Source organism: Engystomops pustulosus, chromosome 1 (genome assembly GCF_040894005.1).
Source record: "Engystomops pustulosus chromosome 1, aEngPut4.maternal, whole genome shotgun sequence".
Classification (NCBI taxonomy): Eukaryota; Metazoa; Chordata; class Amphibia; order Anura; family Leptodactylidae; genus Engystomops; species Engystomops pustulosus.
Genome location: NC_092411.1, coordinates 13,920,255 through 13,943,504, shown reverse-complemented (window position 1 = coordinate 13,943,504; position 23,250 = coordinate 13,920,255). Strand labels below are relative to the sequence as shown.

The window sequence follows — 23,250 nt, the reverse complement described above, 5'->3', positions numbered from 1 at the left end:
TGTGTTGGAAGTGGGAAATATGGGAACATGGATGGATCATGCACTGGGACAAGGTGGTCTACAGGTCCTGGTAGGTAGTGGTTAGTACCTAATAAAGAGGTCCCAGGATAGTCAAAGAGTGAACCACTAACAGGGTCATGGATGCCCAAAGTTCAGTGATGCTTTTAGGTCCTCGTTCTCCATTCTTTTGAGCATCTGTTATATTTTGCTGGAAAACCAGACTGATCTATGGAGGCTGCGGAAGCAACTTGCAGGATTTACAGGACCTGCTGCGGGATATCAGAGGACCCCAGTGGGGAGCTACACGCTAGGGGACATTAATCAGAAAACGGCCACCTGCCAGATACATCAGGAGGCCTTAGCAGCTTGATGTATTTGGAGAGGTGGTGCTTCCACACTGAGGGAGATTAATCACCTCTCCTATGCCTGTTTTTATAATTTGTAATTGTAACGGCCACTGTGTCACACCACGGCATGCGAGCGCGTAGAGCGGCAGAGCGCCGGCAAAGTGGGCAGGCACAGGGCGCTCCTGTGGAGTTTTGTTTTCAGGTTTTTACGCAAAACTACGCCAGGTCAGGGTGAGGCGCACAATAAATTCCTGCCGTTTTTTTAATGTTACATCGGATTTGTAGAGATATAAATTGGAGATTTGTATATTGTTCAAGATTCACCAAATTATTTGCTTCTGGGTCACAACTGCTTTTTCCAGTTGCACTGGAAATTGGTATGTAACACCCTGTAAAAACCGTTTTTTCATGAAAAGCTTTGGTACCTGTATAGTAGAAGATCTACGAATAGACTCGCTCATCTCTAATAAAGAGGTACACGGGTCCGTATCAGTTTCATAGTTCCGAGCAGTTGGTTCTAGCGCTGGTGGTGGTGGGGGGCAGAAGTAGCAGGGCCTTGTGTTTCAAGGGAGGGCAGCTCTGGTTTTGCAGTTTGGAGAGGATGCGGCAGCTTTGGCCTAGCTTTTTTTTTTTTTTTTGGGTGGGGGATGGCACTTGCGTCTTGAGGAGGGAATAACTTTGGGCTGGCATTTGTGAGATGCAGCAGCTTTGGCCTGGCGCTTGGGGGAGAAGTAGCTTTGGCCTGGCGCTTGGGGGAGAAGTAGCTTTGGCCTGGCGCTTGGGGGTGAAGTAGCTTTGGCCTGGCGCTTGGGGGAGTAGTAGCTTTGGCCTGGCGCTTGGGGGTGAAGTAGCTTTGGCCTGGCGCTTGGGGGTGAAGTAGCTTTGGCCTGGCGCTTGGGGGAGTAGTAACTTTGGCCTGGTGCTTGGGGGGAGTAGTAGCTTTGGCCTGGCGCTTGGGGGGAGTAGTAGCTTTGGCCTGGCGCTTGGGGGGAGTAGTAGCTTTGGCCTGGCGCTTGGGGGGAGTAGTAGCTTTGGCCTGGCGCTTGGGGGGAGTAGTAGCTTTGGCCTGGCGCTTGGGGGGAGTAGTAGCTTTGGCCTGGCGCTTGGGGGGAGTAGTAGCTTTGGCCTGGCGCTTGGGGGGAGTAGTAGCTTTGGCCTGGCGCTTGGGGGGAGTAGTAGCTTTGGCCTGGCGCTTGGGGGGAGTAGTAGCTTTGGCCTGGCGCTTGGGGGGAGTAGTAGCTTTGACCTGGCGCTTGGGGGGGGGGGTAGTAGCTTTGGCCTGGCGCTTGGGGGGGGGGGTAGTAGCTTTGGCCTGGCGCTTGGGGGGGGGGTAGTAGCTTTGGCCTGGCGCTGGGGGGGGTAGTAACTTTGGCCTGGCGCTTGGGGGTGAAGTAGCTTTGGCCTGGCGCTTGGGGGTGAAGTAGCTTTGGCCTGGCGCTTGGGGGAGTAGTAACTTTGGCCTGGCGCTTGGGGGGAGTAGTAGCTTTGGCCTGGCGCTTGGGGGGAGTAGTAGCTTTGGCCTGGCGCTTGGGGGGAGTAGTAGCTTTGGCCTGGCGCTTGGGGGGAGTAGTAGCTTTGGCCTGGCGCTTGGGGGGAGTAGTAGCTTTGGCCTGGCGCTTGGGGGGAGTAGTAGCTTTGGCCTGGCGCTTGGGGGGAGTAGTAGCTTTGGCCTGGCGCTTGGGGGGAGTAGTAGCTTTGGCCTGGCGCTTGGGGGGAGTAGTAGCTTTGGCCTGGCGCTTGGGGGGAGTAGTAGCTTTGGCCTGGCGCTTGGGGGGAGTAGTAGCTTTGGCCTGGCGCTTGGGGGGAGTAGTAGCTTTGGCCTGGCGCTTGGGGGGAGTAGTAGCTTTGGCCTGGCGCTTGGGGGGAGTAGTAGCTTTGGCCTGGCGCTTGGGGGGAGTAGTAGCTTTGGCCTGGCGCTTGGGGGGAGTAGTAGCTTTGGCCTGGCGCTTGGGGGGAGTAGTAGCTTTGGCCTGGCGCTTGGGGGGAGTAGTAGCTTTGGCCTGGCGCTTGGGGGGAGTAGTAGCTTTGGCCTGGCGCTTGGGGGGAGTAGTAGCTTTGGCCTGGCGCTTGGGGGGAGTAGTAGCTTTGGCCTGGCGCTTGGGGGGAGTAGTAGCTTTGGCCTGGCGCTTGGGGGGAGTAGTAGCTTTGGCCTGGCGCTTGGGGGGAGTAGTAGCTTTGGCCTGGCGCTTGGGGGGAGTCGTAGCTTTGGCCTGGCGCTTGGGGGGGGAGGAGAAGTAGCTATGGCCTGGCGCTTGGGGGGGGGGGTAGTAGCTTTGGCCTGGCGCTTGGGGGGGGGGGTAGTAGCTTTGGCCTGGCGCTTGGGGGGGGAGGAGAAGTAGCTTTGGCCTGGCGCTTGGGGGGGTGGGGAGAAGTAGCTTTGGCCTGGCGCTTGGGGGGGTGGGGAGAAGTAGCTTTGGCCTGGCGCTTGGGGGGGTGGGGAGAAGTAGCTTTGGCCTGGCGCTTGGGGGGGGGGGGGAGAAGTAGCTTTGGCCTGGCGCTTGGGGGGAGTAGTAGCTTTGGCCTGGCGCTTGGGGGGAGTCGTAGCTTTGGCCTGGCGCTTGGGGGGGGAGGAGAAGTAGCTATGGCCTGGCGCTTGGGGGGGGGGGGTAGTAGCTTTGGCCTGGCGCTTGGGGGGGGGGGTAGTAGCTTTGGCCTGGCGCTTGGGGGGGGAGGAGAAGTAGCTTTGGCCTGGCGCTTGGGGGGGTGGGGAGAAGTAGCTTTGGCCTGGCGCTTGGGGGGGTGGGGAGAAGTAGCTTTGGCCTGGCGCTTGGGGGGGTGGGGAGAAGTAGCTTTGGCCTGGCGCTTGGGGGGGGGGGGGAGAAGTAGCTTTGGCCTGGCGCTTGGGGGAGTAGTAGCTTTGGCCTGGCGCTTTGGGGGAGAAGTAGCTTTGGCCTGGCGCTTGGGGGAGTAGTAGCTTTGGCCTGGCGCTTGGGGGAGTAGTAGCTTTGGCCTGGCGCTTTGGGGGAGTAGTAGCTTTGGCCTGGCGCTTTGGGGGAGTAGTAGCTTTGGCCTGGCGCTTTGGGGGAGTAGTAGCTTTGGCCTGGCGCTTTGGGGGAGAAGTAGCTTTGGCCTGGCGCTTTGGGGGAGAAGTAGCTTTGGCCTGGCGCTTGGGGGAACAGTTATAATATTATAGATATATTACAAAAAAACCCATAGTAAAGTAAATGCTGTTGGTCACGGTCACCTCTTGGAGATGCAGCATTGCCGGGCCGGGTGCTGTCCGATCCTGCCAGCGGTGACACTAAAACTCTTGAGAAATTCTTGTTTTGAAAACGATTGTCATAAAACAAATCCAGTCTATGCCGGAAAGATATTCCCTCGTCGTATCTTGTAATATATTTTCTGTAAACAGAGTGCACGCTCTTTGCCCCACATACTCGCCTCCCGCTTCTCCCCTAGTGTTTGCTATACAGCTGGGTGAAGAGGGTAAGTTATACATTACACATTAGGGCTTGGCAGGATGTCGTACAGTCCAGGTACATAAGAGGTGGGGGTCACACCTGGGAACCCAAAGACCCCTCTGCCATATGGAGCACAACAAGGGCTCTTAGAGATTTTGAGTTCAGATTTAGGTAGGATCTTCCTGTTTGTTGTCAAGTCCTTGTCCCTACACCAGATCCTAAGCCCTGATCATAACTTGTACACCCTGATGCTTCCGGCCACGATAGCCATAAAGTAATAGATGTTACTTTTCTTAAAGCGCACCTTGCATTCAAACAATGTGTGCATAAATCCCTAAACCAGTGTGTGTACATTAGGAGTAATACAATATCTGGTCATTATATGACTTGTATATTGCAGTGTTTACCAGTGTTCCCGTCCATATACTGCACATAGAAAGTCTAGAAAGAAGAATTTGCTTCACAACTCACTGATAAACTGAGAAGCATCAGCAGGACCATAAAGGACATTAATAGAGAAACATTGACTTGTATTGAGGAGATTAAAGCACTTGGGGTGAGATAGAAACCTGCTATTCTCTCCAGTAGCCTCTGTCAGGATGATCTTTTATATGACGTTATAGAGAAGTACTGACCTATACTAATGTGAATTAGAAATCTTTTTCATAGGGCAGATAGGGGGGGAACTTATACACCCTCTCATGACGAGATACAGCCCCGACTGGTGGGGCACAAGGGTCACTTCTGTACTTTTAGGATCTCCTAACCAAACTTTCTGTGTGGCTGTTGTCACCACTAGAGGGAGCTTGAATGTCGGTCACCGGGCCTGTGTTACAATATTGCATTTTTTTTGGTTTCCACAAAACTGTTGTAAGCCACAAGTGTTTTCATTCCTTTTTATGGATTCTGGTGTCACTGTGAGAATATTCAAGTGCCTGTAGGAGTTTTTTTGATGAATCGCTTTATGATGAATCGCCAACTTCTTTAAAATTTTTAAAATTCTTCTCTTTCCTGCCTTATTACTTATCAGGTTTTAGGAAAACCAACAATCGATCCTACAGCATCCCTGAGATTTTTCAATGTGGGGGTTGACTCAAGTTTGTTTTCTAATTCCCTATTTACAGGACAATGGATGAGGGTCTGACCATTCATCACAAGTAAAGGGGTCCCGTCCCTCCAAACTGGTGAATGCGGCAGGTTGATGCGTCCTGCCCCTGTATTAAGTGTCGCTGTACTGCCGGATATTGCCAACTCGGCTCTGCCATCTCTTTCACTCCCGTAGAGGATGACTGAGATTGCTGAGAAGAAGACCTTTGCCTGATTACAAAGTTGTTAACACTTGCATTTTGTAGACACAATGGAGTTGGGGGCTTGCATATTTTATTAGTCTTTTGGAGCCAAGAGTCGCCTTTATATGTTATTTTTATGCCGCATCCTGCAGCACCTGGAAATTAGGACACCTGTTCCTTTAGGGTACGGTCACATGTACCGCTAGCGCAGGGGACCATGTCTCGGGCCGATTTAATTTCTAGCAAAACGCATGCAATTGTTTACCGATCGCATGCGTTACACTCGTTCGGCTGAGGCACACCCCTATTGCACTTGCGCTGCGCTTGTAGAGGGTAGCGCAAGCGTTGCATGTGACTGAACCCGAAGGGCGATGGCACACGTGGCGTTTTGAACGTGTTTTTGGCCCCTTTTTAAGCAGTCCATCAAAAAACGCATGCGTTTTTGACCTGTTTCAATTAAGATAATTGGTCAGACCTGTCAAAAACAAATGCATTTTTTGGCAAACTGCTTAAAAACGGGCCATAAACGGCACGTGTCCCATCACCCTGAATATTATAAAGACTCCAGACCAGATGCCCTAAAAATAGAAACCACAAAATTAATTCTCCCTTAAACGTGGACCCCAAAACCTGCAGCTAATCAAGATCCCGCAAATAAATTGACCCCCCAACCCATGCGAGACATACAAAATAAATGTAGACTTATTAATGTAGCCCAGTACAACCTCTTAAAAAATAGACTGTAGACCAAAACAACTGAACGAGATCACCCTAAAATCAAGAAACCTCAGGCTGGACCCCCTAAACTAATAGACCCCAAAGTGAATTCTTCAGTTACTCCTAATTTTGTTGTTGTAGTGTTCAGGATGAGGCCTAGACCTGATGTATGGGGCCTACACCTGATGGGTGAAGCCTGTGGGGCTCTAGTGGCGGCGGCCATATTGGTTTCTAATAACAACCAGAACTTGTGTCTGTAGACTATTGGAGGACATGTAATTTTCTTATCCTGGGTCCATGATCTACTTAGTATCTGTCATTGTTTTGTTCTAATGATGATTTCAGCGCTGTCATTGATACGTTCTCGAGTCCTCTCGGCTGCTCCAGACCTCCGTGATCTCCCTGCTATCTATAGATCTCTATTTATAGCCGGACTCTTAGATCTCCCTAGTCACCAATACACTTCCACCCTCTGAGGTCACTGCTGGGATCCCGTTACACAGCAGCCACATCGGCTTTTGTCACCCGATCTTTGTGAATGTAAAATAATCCCCCCCGCCCCCCCATTAAATATGTCCGAGGTCCCGATCCTGGTGATTAGGGGGCGGGACTCTAAAAATAATATCTCATTTTTTCTTTGTTTCTTTGTTTTTAGACGCTGAACCCCAAATGGAATGAAGAATTCTTCTTCAGAGTAAGTAGAACTTTTTTTTCCTCCGAATTAAATGCCGCTGTAGGCCCCGATGAGGGTGAGAATGGGGTAACGAGGCAGCGGCTGATTATCCATTGTGTTTTGTCCATTAAGTCTGTTTTTAGAAAGTCAATTGGCTTAGAGCATAATCTCCCCTCCCTAAGAGCCGGATAAGAGCGGAGTGTAAAGTTGGACAGGTCCCGGAGCTGGTAATGGATTATACAGGCCTGCAGCAGAAGGTCCAATACATAACAGACTTTAGGACGAGTCAAAACGTCTGGGACAAAAGTTACACTTCACTTAAAGGGGGTTTCCACAACTACATAATCATTGACCGTGTGACTCCCAACTCCCCCAGCAATCCTCTCCAGCAATCACATTGTCCTCTTTATAGTTTCAGCCTCAGCACCATAGTATAAGTAGTAGCCATTGTGCTCATCGCAGCTTAGTGAATGGAATTGGGGATGTAATACCGGTCACGGCCACTGAGCAAATATTGGAATTGTTGTATAATATACAATGAATTGTTGCAATAATTCAGCAATGTTATTTGGGCAAAGTGCCATAATTTTGGTAGTGGCCAAAACTGGTATTGCAGCTAATTACCATACAAGTAAATGGAACCCTGTAATACCGGCCACAGCCACTATACAATATATAATTCTGATTTAGACTACCAACAATCGTAAGATTAAAAACATTGCGCCACTGACCATCACGTTATCCACGTCATAGTTCTACCACATGAGCAGCAATATGTATGATGGTGGCTGTGTCTGGTATTACAGCTTACAGTAGCTCTTTGTCCTTTTGTCCGACAAGTGGTGGCAACTTATTATATTTGTTATCTAATGAGCCCAAAGGCTGTGGAAGGGGGGGGGAGGTTACCAGAGACCCTCCGTGGTACAGCTTCACTGTCACGGTTACCCCCTACCACTGCTCCTTCAGCACTTCACCTCTCCATTTGCCTGCTGTAATTGCACACAGCAGGAGGGGGGACATACTCCTGCACAGTGTAACAGCTTGTGAATCCCCATAATTTTTTTTAAGCTAATTTTAAGAAGGAGGCGGCCATGGGTAACAAATATAAGAAGATTAACACCGTCCCAGTGCCGGGATCTCTGTGTAATGTCCTTGGTTTTGATTTCTAAATTCTGAAGAATATTCTCACAATTTTGGGTAAAATTCTCTTTAGCTTGGAATTTGTGTGTATCTAATATTTTGGGGGTGGGGGTTATTCCTCCTCTTTCCAGTTTTAATGAGGGGCAGCTGCAGTATCAGTCTCCCACTCCTGGCTATGACCGTGCTCTAAATCCGCTGTGAAACTTCCCAAATATTTCCCTATATTTTTCTATTCTACTTTTTGCCACCTCGACAGCAGCAGCGTGTGAAATGAGGGTTTCCCTCCGGTCCGAGGTCTCGCCGCCATGTTCTGCCACATGAAGCATAACTTATGGTTGGCTACTTTACATTCCATGGCTCAAGCATTCGCACCATCTCCTCGTCTTCTGCCCAATGAACGACACAAAATCCATATGCTGCAAATAGTTGCCACGTAGTGTAAACAAACCACAACCCGGATCCCATGGGAATTTTTCCAAACCGGCTCGTGATTTGTCGATTGGGCACATTGTTGTGTGCAGATGTAGCAGAGCTGAATTTGTCCAATACATTTTTCTGGTGACTCAACTCTGCTGCATCAACTTGGACGTTAAAAACCTACCAAAACCTACAGTAACAAAGTCAACTCTGCTACTTTGCAAAGATTGTGGCGTTGCTTTAGTATGCAGGGCTTGATGTGTATGCATACAGATGTAGCAGTGTCGGATGTGTCATTTCGCTTTTGAGGGTTGCATTTTTTCATCTTTAAAAGACCTCTACCACCAGGATGTAGGACTGTATGCAAATGAGCTTGAGGGGCTCCAGGCTCCATTAACACCTATGGAGCCCCTCAGACTCATTTGCATACAGTCCTTCATCCTGGTGGTAGAGGTCTTTTAAAGATGAAAAAATGCAACCATCAAAATGCCTTTTAAGTGCTTGCTCCTAGTGTCCTTCATAACAAACCCGTCTTTACTACATCATTTTGCAAATTCATTGCTGACTTGTATCTAACACTTATATTGTATGTCCCTAGGTCCACCCGACCAATCACAGGCTGCTGTTTGAAGTATTTGATGAGAATCGATTGGTAAGTGCACCCGCTGCTATATCCTGGATGTTTCATGACGGTTCATAGAGCCGAGTTATCAGCGTGAACGCCTGAAGAGCTGATGCGATGTGAGCCTGAAGAGCTATTTGCTTATTCAGTGGGTACGGAAAGTATTCAGACCACATAATATGTTTTACTTTGTTTCATTGCAGCCAATTGGTGAGATGAAAAAAGTAATTTTTTTTGCTCAGTAATGTGCACCCTGCCCCCAATTTTGACAGAACCCCCCCCCGCCCAGAAATTTAGATATTTTTGCTAATTTACTAAGCAAGAAAAACTGACATACCAAATGGTATTCAAGTCCTTTGCTGTATTCACACCCTTTAAATCACATTTTGTCAATTTCCTTCTGATCCTTCTTGAGATGGTTTTACTTCATTGGAGTCCAGCTGTGTTTGATTAAACAGATTGGACTTGACTAGGTAATGGACACACCAGTCTATAGAAGACCTCGCCACTCAACATGCATGTTAGAGGACATGAGAATCATGAGGTCTAAGGAACTGCCCAAGGAGCTCAGAGACAGAATTTTGGCAAGGCACAGATCTGCCCAAGGTTACAAAAGAGTTTCTGCAGCACTCAAGGTTCCTAAGAGCACAGTGGCCTCCACAATCCTTAAATGGAAGAATTTTGCAACGACCACAACTCTTCCTCCACCTGTCTCTAATACAGTGTACAGAACACATGAAGGACTCCCAGGTTATCAGATATTAAGATTCTCTAGTGTGTAGAAAACCAGGCGCTGCTCATCACCTGCCAAATACAAGCCCGTAGCTAAAATAACACGGCAGAGGCTTCAGAACATCTCTGTGACCATTCCTGACCGGCTCAGCCAGAACCCTGACCTAAACCCAATTGAGCATCTCTGGAGGGACTGGAAAATGGCCTCTACCAAAAAAAATGTGAAGGGGTCAGATTACTTTCCGTACCCAATGTATAGATCTTATGTACCGTAATAAGAAAAAGTCACATAACGCATTAAGTAGCTGCCAAAATTTTGCTCATCCAGTTACATAATGTTCTATACTCCAGTCACAACCAAAGCTGCATTCAATATTTTTATGTGCGGTTTGCTGAATGATAGACAATTGTTTTCTGTTACATTGCATAATGGGAATGTATTTACCCGTAGTTGGGGGTAATCGTTACGTCTTCTACAATGCACTGGAAGGCGTGCTGCGATTTATTGCTGTGATAGAGAAAGAGAGAGCTGTTTTGGACACAGAGCTGTTCATACATCGCATAGTAGGTTCCACGCACAATAATTAGTTATTTTTTAGTTTTGTGTCATGAGCTGCAATTTTGTTGACCTTGTTAGCGATCCCTTTACATGATTACTGCATGGGTCTTCAGGTCTGTAAGGTATCTATGGGGTTAGACTTTCTTCATCCGGGACGTTTCCACTTTACTGTTTGACTATCACAGTTCAGGGCTGATGGAATAATTGTGGCCGAAATTATTGCCAAAATTCTTTCATCTTGGGTCTGTAAAAAGATCTTTCTACAAAAACTGATTTATCATTAGTTTCTGAGAACAATACTGTCCCAGTTGCTGGTGAGTAGCCAATCGGAGCTCGGCTTTAATTTTCCCACAGCATGTTTTAAAATGAAAGCTGGGCTTTGATTGGTTACAATGAGCAACTAGAAAACTTTTACTCCGTGAGCGATAAATCTCCCTTAGTCTGGGTCTCATTTTGTGTAAATAGTAATGGAAAAAAAAAACATGACTAATCATCAGAGCTTGGCTTTCATTTTTCTAGTGCAATGTATGGAATGAAAGCTTAGCTTTGATTGGTTGCTTTGGAAAACTAGGCAAGTTTCCCTGTTCTTTCGATTTAAGGACTAATGTGTTATACTTAACGCGTCATTGGTGCTCTTCCACCTTTTAGGCCCTGCAAGTCACCGAATTTGTCATAAATTTTGGGGAGGGTGGATAGTGACAACAGTAATTGTCCAATCAGAGCTATGATTTCATTTCTTAAACTGCGAGCCGCGCTGTCATTGGTTGCTTCATGGAACAAGTGAAAAAATTGGGCCTTCATTTAGCTTTATTTTCTTAAAGGGGCACTCCCATCTTTGAAACGGGGTTATAGGACGCCATCTAGTGGCCAGTTTGACCGGCTATCTAGCCCCAGTGCAAATATAATAAGACCGAGGATCCTATAGAAGAGATCTCTGCATTTATCGCACTTTTCGCCATTTTATCATCTGACCGCCGCTTCCTTCGCCGCCCCCCCCACTACTTTATGTTCCAGAATTTAAAGGCGATTATCTGAGGAATACTTCCAGGTCAGAGGTTATCACCCGCAGCTGTCATCTGGTTAGGGCTCTTTGGGGATATGTGGCAGTGACACGGGAAGAGATAATCTATATGTAGACATTGTCCGTCCCCATATAAGGGAATAGTGAGCGGCGCTGACCCCGGGGGTGAGGCAGGTAGGAGCTGCTGCTCTTGTGGTGGTCTTCACGTTGCACATGGTTGTCCTGGATGACCTTGAGGAAATGCGTGGTGTCACTTATTTGTAGAATACTAGTACGAGCCCATGTACATAGGAACCACAGGACCTTACATCCACCATAGAGGTAAAGCCTTAAAGGGATTTTTCTGGGAATCCCCAAAAACTCCTATGGGCTGGGACAGATTGACCAATTTTAGAAAAAAAACAAACTATAGTTCTTGGTTCCAGCATTGTAGCTGTTGGGCCCCATGTACATCACTTCCTCTACCATGGCCTCCTTCCTTCTAAAATCAACTTTTAAAATACTTTAAATGAGGTTGAAGGGCTCTGGGAGGCGTTCCCAAAGCCCCTCTGTGCAGTAGCTTCACAGGCTGTTACACGGTCTCTGCCTCCACCCTGCTTCCACAGCATGAACTGCCTGCTTATAACATTATTGTTATTGCTTGGATTCCAAATGATGTGAGAACAAAATCAATACCACTTATATATCATCAGATTTCCATGTAGGACCGGGTACAAAAATGTTAAACTGCAGGCTATACTATTGTCGTTATCACATATGCTAGGACCCCAACTAAAAGGAAGAGTACCCCTGTGTGATGTGATTTAATAACAAAAATATTCTATTCACTGACATCATGCAGAGGTCCAGAGAAAGAGCAGTATCGATCAATAGGGCGGCACGGTGGCTGAGTGAGTAGCGCTTCTGCCTTGCAGCGCTGGGGTCCTGGGTTTGATTCCCACCCAGGTCAACATCTGCAAAGAGTTTGTAGGTTTTCTCCATATTTGCATGGGTTTCCTCCAGGTCCTCCGGTTTCCTCCCACACTCTGAAACATACTGGTAGGTTGATTAGATTGTGAGCTCCATTGGGGACAGGGACCAATTTGACATGCTTTGTGCAGCGCTGCGTAATCTGTGTGCTATATAAATAAAGAATTATTATCTATTTGTCACCATTTTCAAAAACTCTTCTTGCTGTCTGGGAATAGTAAGAGTTGTATTACCTGGAGGGACTGCTGCTGTTACACTGATACTGGTTGTTACAATGTATCACTGTAGCAAAAAGAGTGAAGTCTATAAATGCCCCAGGATAAGCAAATGCAGGGGTATTAATCACATACTGTTCCAAGCTTTTGAGGAATTGCAAAGACCACCCTTGCCACATGAGAAGATCCCAGTAGGAACGGCCTGTCACCGATTTAACATTTTGGCCTTGAAACTATAAGTTAAATGGGGTTACCCCTCGAGTTTTCCTTTTTGATCCTTAGGGCAGGTGATTAATATCCGCGCTGGAATGCTCCTTATATCCAATGAACATTGCATCCTCTTCACTCATTACGAAGACCAGCGCCTCACTTTTTACAGTGGCTGCATTTGGTATTACAGTTCAGCTTAATGGGACTAAACTCTCTACAGGCCACGTGACCCATAGATGTGACATCACAGGTCTGTGAAACTCTAAACTTCTGCCCGTGCAGATACATTATAACTAATCTGCAGATATAATGGACTTTCCAGGTTCTGACGATTTCTATTCACTGACAAATCTAATGAGATCTTGAGAGAACGAAGGAAACATGGGAGTTGGAGAACTGTACGATTGTGCCGGTCAATATATCAAGGGATTTAGAGTTAACCTTTTCTTTCTGAATTCTCTAGAAATTTCTCTGTCCTCCAAGTCGAGTTTTTAATAAACGTAAAATTGCAAATATAAAACATTGTCACATAAGATCCAAACTCTGCCCCATTCATCCCCATGTAGCACCTTCATGTATTGTATCACATCTGCAGAGGGGGAGGGGGCAGCCAGCACATATGCACATACTAAATTTTTCATTCCTATTTTTTGCAAATCTGAAAAAGTAAAATTTGCACTTTACAGGGTGAACCTGCTGTGTGTGCAGCACCTGTGCTCCTGGCTGCCAGCTCCTGGGCGCCTCATACCCGCACTGTCTGTGCTTTTGGCTCTCCATCCACATAGAACAATGGGGGATTGTACTGAATTTTGGCACTGCTCTTGTAAACTAAATCTAGCGAACAGTCCTGCCACGACTAGGTCTGGAACTCGGATTTCAGGAGTTGAGGGGCCGAGCGAATATCCCTCCAGCTTCTCCTTTTAAAGGGGTGTATTCAAAAATTCAACAACTTTGTAATAGACCCATACTTCGACAAATCTTCATTTTTTAGAAATGTGTGGTTGAGAACACAATGTAACTCTGTACATAAGTAGCCATGCCCTCAGCTGAGAAGGGAAGACAATTGTATCCATGCTCTATGACAGTGATGGAAAACCCAGACTACAACCAAAACCCACTTATTGCATAGTGCCAACAGTGAAATGTACACAGCAAGCTATTGCTCCCTGCTCCATCACAACGTGCAATCATATCAACTTCCTGAGGGCGCAATACAATCGAAAGATAGTGGAGTAATAGCTCCCTCCAGGGTCCCCTGAACAGGAAGAATCATGGGTCCCGGAGCAAAACCAGTAGTCCCAGGCAGTGCCAGGTGTGTGTCTTAAAGTAGGACGGAGCGCGGCATGTTCTGGGCTTCCTCGGGGTGCAGGAGGTTGCCTTGAGTCCTGCCTGGTAAACTCAGTGCTAGGGAGAGAGCTTGAGTGCCCACAGAGACGGCTCCAAGTGCCAAAGGTTGGCCACCACTGTTCTCTGCTTGTTTGCTACAATGTATCAGTCTGGAGTCCAGGCAGTTATAGGGAACCTGTCACCAGGGACCTAATTTTCACTAAAGGCAGGTTACAGAAGCTTATTAAACCTGCAGTGCAAATATGCCTTTCTTCTTTCTCTAAGCATTTGAATTACAATATAACTGTGTGTTATAAGTTACCTTGCACCCTGACAGAATCCTCTGTTTAGTCCCAGGGGTTGGGCTTTTGGTTGGATGCATTTCAAAAAACATGTGACTTGTCTGTGCTGCAGACTCCTCAGCTCTCAGCCCCCACCTTTGTGCTCCTGTACAGCTCCTCCCTCCTGCCCCTTCAGAGGTCACAGCTTGGTGAGATGACATCAGTGGGAGAGGGAGGAACTGTACAGAACACAAAAGTGGAGGCTGAGAGCTGAGGAGTCTGCAGCACAGAGTCATTGTTTTTAAATACATCCAAACCAAAGCTCAACCCCTGGAACTACACAGATGATTCTGTCAAGTGCAAGATAAGTTAGAGAAAACGGTTCTATTGTAATGCAACCCCCCCCCCCCCTTTGTCTACCAAATATCCAGTCAAGGAGGTGGGGGTGCTCTTACATGTCAAGCTCCCCCACTTCATCACAGCAGCTCATCTTCGTAAAACCCCAATTAAAGGGGTTATCCAAAATGTCCAAAACGCTGCTACTGCATGCCAAAAACAGCGCCGTTGATGCACACAGGTTGTCTCTAGTATTACATCTGAGTTATACTGAAGTAAATTTACAATGCAGCATCAATTACACCCAGCAGGACAGGTTTGGCGCTTTTATTCGTGCAAAGTAGCTTTATTTAAAAGGAATAACTGCTTATAAAAAAAAAAATGTATTGTCCCTTTCATCTATTTTCTGGTTTAAAATTAACCTGTATAAATGATACAAAAATAGATCAAATAAAATCTGGACGACACTATGTTCTCCCTAGAAGAAACCCAGACTCTCCCCCCCTACCCCCTTTCCCCGCGCCTTAAAGCCGTGTGACTATTTTTCATCTGTGGTTTCTCTACGTAGCAGCCGGGGCTCTTGATCATATAGGGAATCGCTGCGGAAGGTAATTCACAAAGTTTACTGTGGCTGTGAAACGCGTCTGTGTTTCCTCTCACTTTTTTTTTTAAACTTTTCCCTTTTTCTTGCCAAGAGAGAAGTGCCCAATGATTACGATGCGGTTTAGATTTACAACAGCCTCTGAATGTGAACGTTCTCCCACCGCTGCTTCTTTCTGATGGAAAAGTAGCAGCTGGGAAGGTGCCGTTTCAGGCTCTCGCTGTTGGACACACAAGAGGAAAAAAAAAAAAAAATCCTAAATGAAAAAACTTAGCTTCCAGTGGCGAGGGGGGGACAGCGTCACATGACTCCAGTCACCCTACCCTATGTGACAGTATGTAGAAGCCCTGATTCCTCTTATCCAATCATGCCTGGAATGCTGCTTGTCACTTAGGCTATTTCTGCTATCTGTCGCTATCAGTCCTGCACTGCTAACAGTTTGGCAGATGGGACGCTTTTTCTTGGAGTTTATGTTTTTGGTTTTCCACTGCTGGCAGAGCCTGCGACGTCGCTTTCTCTCACTTTTCCCTGCCCGTTATTAAACCATGGCCCATCGGCTACGGTTACATTTCGGCTCCGGCAGAAGCAATACAGCTCCCGAGTCAGACGTCCTAGACCAGGAGAAAGAAGATGACTTCTTCATGGCATTCCATACCCTGCCGAGGAGGAACGGGACGCACGTCTTCACCAGACACTACCAAGAAGATGGAGATTTCCACGAAGAAGTAGAAGAAGGAGAAGAAGGGGCTCTGAAAAGAAGCACCTCCATGTTTATTCCACAGCTGCTGCAGAACATTGACGTGCGCCCCACCAGAAGTTCCTCCATGCAGATCTCTCTCCAAAGGAAAGGGACAAGTGACGATTGTGAGTCTACGGAATTCTCGGAAGAGGTGCTTTCCTGCGGTTTTGAGGACTTCAATGAACGTTACATATCGGCTGTAAGGAAAAATTCCTCTACTCTAAGTACCCCACAGGATACTCCTAGCAATTCCCCTCCACATGTATATGAGTCTGGGAGGCTACAAGTCAACGGGGCAATCTCCTTCCCACCAAGATTCTCTGCACGTCGCTTTGTGGAGCACAATGGGAACGTAAACTATGGCACCGATGGGGAGGACGATGAAGTCAATGTACCTACGTGCACCATCGGAGGGGTCAGAATTAACAGTCAGACTAACGGCCCTGATATTCGACAGGTGAGACTGGTATCGCACAGCCATGATGCCCAAAACGGATCCGGCACAGAACCGAGACGTTGGTCGCTCCAGCATCTTCCGGACACCTCAGGGAGTCCGGGAAAGAGATGTTTTGTCTTTCAACTTCAGCAATCTCAGACTACTAACTGTAGCCTGGGGGGAGAGTATAATTTTGGGATTACTGGTACGAAAGGAGACCGGCTGGTTCGATATCCTCGTATCCGACTGGAAAGGAGTACCTCCTATCCGCTGCAGCCACGTCCGGAGACCATCAGCCCCGTGGAGAACGGTGTGAATACTGAGGGCAGGTCTTGCGGTCAGGACTTTCCGGATAATTGTCAAAATGATTCCAGGGAACGACCCTTGCAGGGACAGGGGTGCTCATTTAAAATTAGACAAGAACAAAATGTACGGCAGCCACATTTTAGGATATTGTTAACACGAGGGAACGAAGAGAAAAATAACGACCAAGGGCAGAATTGTGCGGGAAATTCTGGATCGACGTCTGTAAATGACACGGTAGGTAACAGGTGACCTCTAGGTGGAAAGTGGGAGGTGGGGGGGTTGTTGTACATTCAGTCAAGATACTTTGCACTTTGTTTTTTGGTCTTTAAACTAAGCAATTTTTTTCATAATACTTTATACATTTTTTTTTTTTTTAAGTTTGACATAAATTTTTGGGTGATTGTACTGTTATATTCTGTAAAAACTCTGTGTTACGGTTTGGGGTGTAATAATTTCCAACCTTGTCTATAATCTGTGTTTCTATACATCCCTTTGGTTTTATACTACTGGCACTACGTAAATGTAACAATTTTTCGGAAGGGTTGATGATCCAGTACAAGAAGACGGCTTATATATAAGTTTTATTTTAAAAACTCTTGATCCTTTAGTCAAGGTCTTCCTTATAATGGGGAAAGTATTGTAACAAGCAATATGGCCGCCAATAGAGTTCCTTGATTATAATTTTGTATTTTTGATTATATTTTGTATTATTAATATTAGACTTGTCAACTCTTGGGATAAATGGGATCTCTATTGTCGGCCATATTAGTTGTCACCCAGCTTTTCCCACGTATACAAGTCTTATAAATAGTTTGTGGGATGAGGAGGGGGGGGGGGGGTGAGTAAACTTTGTCCTGTTTAAGCCTAGGCTTTTGGTAGACCTGCTTACTGTGTTTAACCCCTACACCACCAGGGCCCCTCTTACCCTCCCTATTTGGGGCTGTATAAAAAGCGGAATCTTTCCACGGATCATGTGTTTATTCTCAGTGTGTCTGGAAGCCGCAGAAGCTCCTTCAAAGGCCTCTTATATAGGCAAGAGATGGAGGGATGATAAAGAGAAGAATGTGCTAATAACTTGGCTTGGCCTTTATAGGTGCAGAGCGATTCTCCATGAACGGAGCCAGATCCTACAGGGAGCCCCGCTGTCTGCACGCTGTGAAATAGATCACACGTACAGCAGCGTATAGCACAGCTCCGATTTCTGGGGTTGAATGGAAACAGGGATTAAATTGACACGACCCCAGCGGTTAATAGAATGTGACAAGAGATTTGCAGAGTCTTGAATTAACCTCTCTCGTCATTGCTTGTAACTGTTTCTGGGAAAGCTGGGTGACAGTCCGTAAGACAACATGAATACAGTCAAGTCCAGTAAAGCCGAAGAGCCATAATATCTCTTACTGTAGTTCATGATCTGAAGGTTTCATTCTCCCTGTAACAGTTACTACAGTGTAACAATATGCGGCTGGTGTCTCATTGATACATTTGTCATAATATTTTGATTACGGTATTCCGCACTATGTAGTCTGTAATCATGTTTGTAGTCATGTGACCTCGTAAGCTCCACCCACTTGAAGGAAAAATTTTGTCATGGGATAAAGTTAAAATTTTCAAGCCATATTGATGGATTACTTTAGGAATGTCATCGATGTGATTTGAGACTATGTAAAAATTCTGGTAAAAGAAACTTTGGCCCCATAAGGTGTCTCCTTCCCATGTAAAGACGCCTTAACTTATAGTTTTGGGCCCATGTTAAGATTGTGCAGCTTCAAGTTACACCTCTGGTGGGTCATATGTAGTCGGGGTACAATCTGGTGGTATTATTTGGATACTGTATGGCGGTATTGTGTAGGCACTATATGGTTGTAATATCTAGACCCTCTTTAGTAGTATGGTGTAGGACATTGAAAGTATTGAAATACAGGCAGTCCAAGGGTTATATACAGGATAGGTTCTTTAGGTTTGATCTTAAATTTGTATGTAAGTCGGAACTGTATATTTTATAATTGTAGTTCCAGACAAATTTTTTTTTTGCTCTGTAACAATTGGATTTTAAAAATGTTGGGTTGTCATAAGAATCAGGATTAACACTAAAGCTTCATTACAGACGCCTGTGATAACTGTTATAGCTGATTATTGTAGCCTAGGACTAAAGTACAGTAAATTACCAACATCCAGAGGTCCGTTTGTAACTAGGGGTCGTCTGTAAGTCGTCTGTTCTTAAGTACAACATTTTGGTAAATCTGTATCTATAGACAAACTACTTCTGACGTACGCAGTCATGTATCTATAACATTCAGTAGAAACTTAACACAAGGTTGAGGCGCGAGGCACCTTGTACCTCATATTTTGATAGGGCAGGATACCTCTTTCATATAACGGTCTCCTGGAAAGGATGATGGGGTATTAATGATACCAAAAAACTCCTCCCCAGCTGTGCATACAGTCCCCGCATACAGATCAGTGATGTATTGATAGTGAAATGGAGAAGAGTCCCTGAAAGGGAACCTGTCAGCAAGTGTTGTCATGCAGTACTGCAGACTGTTATGTATGGTATGGTGATGTGTTATCATACTGTTGTGTATGTTGTTGTTAGTAGCAGCAGGCAGTAGTGGATTATAGGCGGTTTTGGTGGTAGCCCCGGGGCCTGACCCTTCTAGGACGCGCATGGACACCCAAACCACCAACCAAATTTTATACTCTACACGCAAATTACATTTTACATTTTTCCACCCATGAAATCGTCATACATCTGTTCCTGCTCTCGAAGGTCCTCCAAAGGTCCTGAAACTGCAGATAGAAAGCAGCCGAAGGGACACAAACTCCATCTCCAAGAAGCTTCTAGTACCAGATGTAGGAAGTGATTCCAGACTTGTAGTAATATTCCTACAGCCCAGGGTCCATGGTGGTCTTAATCTGCCCCTGGCAGCAGGACTGGGACATATAGGATTGTAGCTTCTCCAAATTCACTTGGGGACCTATCCTCACACTATTGTTCTCTGTGCTCTCTGATGAAAGTGTTTGATATTGTTTCTGAGGATCTGTGTAATCATATGTGTGCGGTGTTAGTAGCAGCAGGACTGTGATATATGGATTTATGCAGGAATTTAAGGACTGTAGCTCTGCAAACTGCACTGTGGTTTTGTCCTTACACTGTTGTGCTCTGTGTTCTCTGCAGCCAGTGTTGGGTATTGTTTGTGGATAGATGTGTAATCATTGTTGCTCAAAAGACAATACCTAACACTGTCTGCAGAGAGCACAGAGCACAGCAGTGTAAGCAGAGCACAGCAGTGCACTGTTAAATAAATCCGTATTTTACAGTCCTGCTGCTACTACCGTATCCACATCCACAAATGTCTGATTATACATTATCTCAGGGTTGCCCCTGTGCATCCACATCAGACATGTTTCCTCTCGGTTTTCGCTTACCGTATATACTCGAGTATAAGCCGACCCGAGTATAAGCCGAGGCCCCTAATTTTACCACAAAATACTGGGAAAACCTATTGACTAGAGTATAAGCCGAGGGTGGGAAATGCATTGGTCACAGCCTCCCCAGTATATAGCCAGCCAGCCCCTGCCCCAGTGTATATAGCCTGCCAGACCCTGCCCCAGTGTATATAGCCTGCCAGACCCTGCCCCAGTGTATATAGCCTGCCAGACCCTGCCCCAGTGTATATAGCCTGCCAGACCCTGCCCCAGTGTATATAGCCTGCCAGACCCTGCCCCAGTGTATATAGCCAGCCAGCCCCTGCCCCACATATCGCACAGAAGATATACAGGGGTCCCCGGAAAGGTGAGTTTAGTGGCACCTTACATGGTCCCTTGAGTTGTGTGACATACTCGGCTCTGCTATTCTCCGTGTTCTCGCGTTGCAGCGTCTCTCTGCTTGTATTGTTCGGGGAGATCCCTACATGAACCTGTTCTATTATTCAGACTCCTCAGACACACAGTACGTTCCCATCAGCTGCGCGTCTAGATTAGGCTACGCGGTCCCCACCGTACAAGACGGCTTGTGCTTGGCAGGCGGTGATTACCGACATAAAGTGATAAGAAAAGGCGCCTTAAAACCAACAGATAAATAATAATAAAGATTCAGCCTGATAACTGCGGGGGGGGGGGGGGGAGGAGTAGGCAGCAAAATTGCTTTTCTTCTGCGCTTGTCCCCCACATCCTACAGACACCGCTGCTTTTCCCTAATAACGGAAGGGTCCATCTGCATTTCATGATTCCGTCCATCATGTAGTCTGAGTCCCAGAGAGATGTGTAATCAGACCTTTTGTGTGTGTTGTTAGTAGCAGCAGGACTGTGACATGTGGATTTATATTGTAGCTTCTCCAAGTGCACTAGGAATGTGTCCTCACACTGCTGTGCTCTGACGACTGTGTTGTGTATTGTGCCTAAAGAACTCTATAATCATACATTTGTAAATGTTAGTAGCAGCAGAACTGTTAAATATGGATTTGTATTCCAGCATTGTAGCTAATGCACTGGGGCAGGTCCTCACGCTGTTGTGTTCCTTGCGTTCTACACTGAATTGCTTAACAGCACTTCCGCATGTTTTAATCAGAAGTATTCTACAGACTTTCTTTTATAGCCGTCCTGTGGAGCAGTGCAATGCTACGTGCACAGCAGTGTGAGGAGGGGATGCCTCTTGTACACTCATACTACAATCTTGGAATATAAATCCATGTTTCACAGTCCTGCTGCCACTATCAACATACACAAAGGTATAATTACACGTCTCTCCAGGGACAATACCCATCACTGGCTGCAGTCCACATGGTCACAACTACCGTGCACACATTGAAGACCCTCTATCCCTGTGGGAGAAAAAAAAAAGACATGCCACCTTCCATGCCAGGAGTTTAACAATGTAATGTCTGAGGCTATAGAGAAATATGCAGCAGCAAGGTTTACAGAGTTCTCCTTTTCCTTCATTGTCACTACATTTAGAGAAGAAGTCACTGGATAGAACTAGAGGGTAGCTGGTATATATACAATATTACCTACATAGAGCTAAGCAGCTGCCATTAAATTGGGATCCTCCTAACATAGAACTGAGCTGCTGTATCTAAGCTGCCAAATATATAGACATCCACCATACACTGAGCTACTGTATCTAAGCTGCCAATTATATAGACATCCACTTTGCATAGAGTTGAGCTGCTGTATCTAAGCTGCTCTTATATAGATATCCACCTTGCGTAGAGCTGAGCTGCTGTATCTAAGCTGCCATTATGTAAGGTAGGTATCTATATAGAGCTGTGGGGCTGTATATAAGTTGCCATTATGTAGACATCCACCTTACACAGAGCTGAGCTGCGGTGTATCTAAGCTATCATTATATAGACACCCACCCTACATGGAGCTGCTATATCTCAGCTAATGTTATATAGACATCCACCTTACATAGAACTGAGCTGTTGTATCCACCTTGCATAGCTTAGATACAGCAGCTCAGTTCTATGTAAGGTGGATGTCTATATAATGATAGCTTAGATACAGCAGCTCAGCTCTATGTAAGGTGGATATCTATATAAGAGCAGCTTAGATACAACAGCTCAGTTCTATGTAAGGTGGATGTCTATATAACATTAGTTGAGATATAGCTGCTCCATGTAGGGTGGGTGTCTATATAATGATAGCTTAGATACGCCGCAGCTCAGCTCTATGTAAGGTGGATATCTATATAAGAGCAGCTTAGATACAGCAGCTCAGCTCTATTTAAGGTGGAAGTCTATATAATGGCAGCTTAGATACAGCAGCTCAGCTCTATGTAAGGTGGATGTCTATAAAATGGCAGCTTAGATACAGCAGCTCAGCTCTATGTGAGGTCGATGTTTATATAATGATAGCTTAGATACAGCAGCTCAGCTCTATCATTATATAAACATCCACCTCACATAGAGCTAAGCTGCTGTATCTAAGCTGCCATTATACAGGCATCCGCCTTACATAGAGCTGAGCTGCTGTATCTAAGCTGCCATTACATAGACACCCACCCTACATGGAGCATCTATATCTCAGCTGTTATATAGGCCTCTATTGTTGCTCACATACAAGCATTGTGACCCGGAGCAGGGTGGGCTCCCTCGGCAGGTCTGGTGGGTGCTGTAGCGGGTGCTGCTCTGTGGCATGCCCGGCCAGCAGCTGCTCCAGTAAAACATTCACAGGGGCGTCTGTAGTCCTGCAGCCTCCAAGTATTTGTGACCTTTCAGATACCTCCGGTTTTAATCAGAAGTCGCACACGGCAGGAGGATAAGGCGCCAATGCTGGTGAAATCGTATCCCATCCGGTAATTCTAATCAACATATTTTTTGGTAATATATAAACATTCTTGTATTCAGAGGTTTTAACATGAATTACTCTTCTCCATCACAGTGAGACTGATAGCTGGAGGTCCAAGAGCTGGGACCCCCAACAATCATGTGGATGTTCTGTGTGAATGGAGAGCATTCATCTTCTGATGACTTCAGACTCGCATAACCCCTAAAAAGCGCTGATTGAGCATGATCTATTCATAAAATGCAAGCAGCCTGCAGATAGGGCACTATGTCCTATCCACTCAGCTCCTCCTGCTCTATAACATACTGCCTGTAGATAGGGCACTATGTACAATCTGCTCAGCTCCTCCTGCTCTATAACATGCTGCCTTCAGATAGCACACTATGTACAATCTGCTTAGCTCCTCCTGTAGCAAGGTGTCGTTCACGAATGAGCTGGCTCTTGTTAGTGAACGAAGCGAGCAGTCTCTCCTCAGTGAGCCGATGGCTCTCTTAACCTTGCCTCTAACCGGCTCACCACGCCTCCTTGAACTCCATACAATCGGGTTAAAAGTTGAGTGGTGTAGAGTGATTGGCCCGTGGCTCCATATTATATATTTAATAGGGAGCCGTTCAGGAGCCAGAAGAGC

General features: G+C 46.2%; 1 protein-coding gene across 23 annotated transcripts in view; it reads left to right on the top strand.

The window, feature by feature from the left end:
- Positions 1 to 23,250, top strand: part of NEDD4L (NEDD4 like E3 ubiquitin protein ligase) — a 219,467-nt gene that overhangs the window by 108,212 nt on the left and 88,005 nt on the right. For 7 of the 23 annotated variants that reach the window (XM_072133604.1, XM_072133578.1, XM_072133532.1 and 4 more), the window contains exon 1: positions 15,311 to 16,571. In XM_072133604.1, coding sequence (XP_071989705.1) covers positions 15,402 to 16,571 — 1,170 coding nt within the window. In that variant the 5' untranslated portion in view covers positions 15,311 to 15,401. Of the gene's footprint in view, positions 1 to 6,409; positions 6,449 to 8,582; positions 8,637 to 15,297; positions 16,572 to 23,250 lie in introns of those variants that run through there. The other 16 variants (XM_072133630.1, XM_072133621.1, XM_072133613.1 and 13 more) reach the window with 6 other exon arrangements.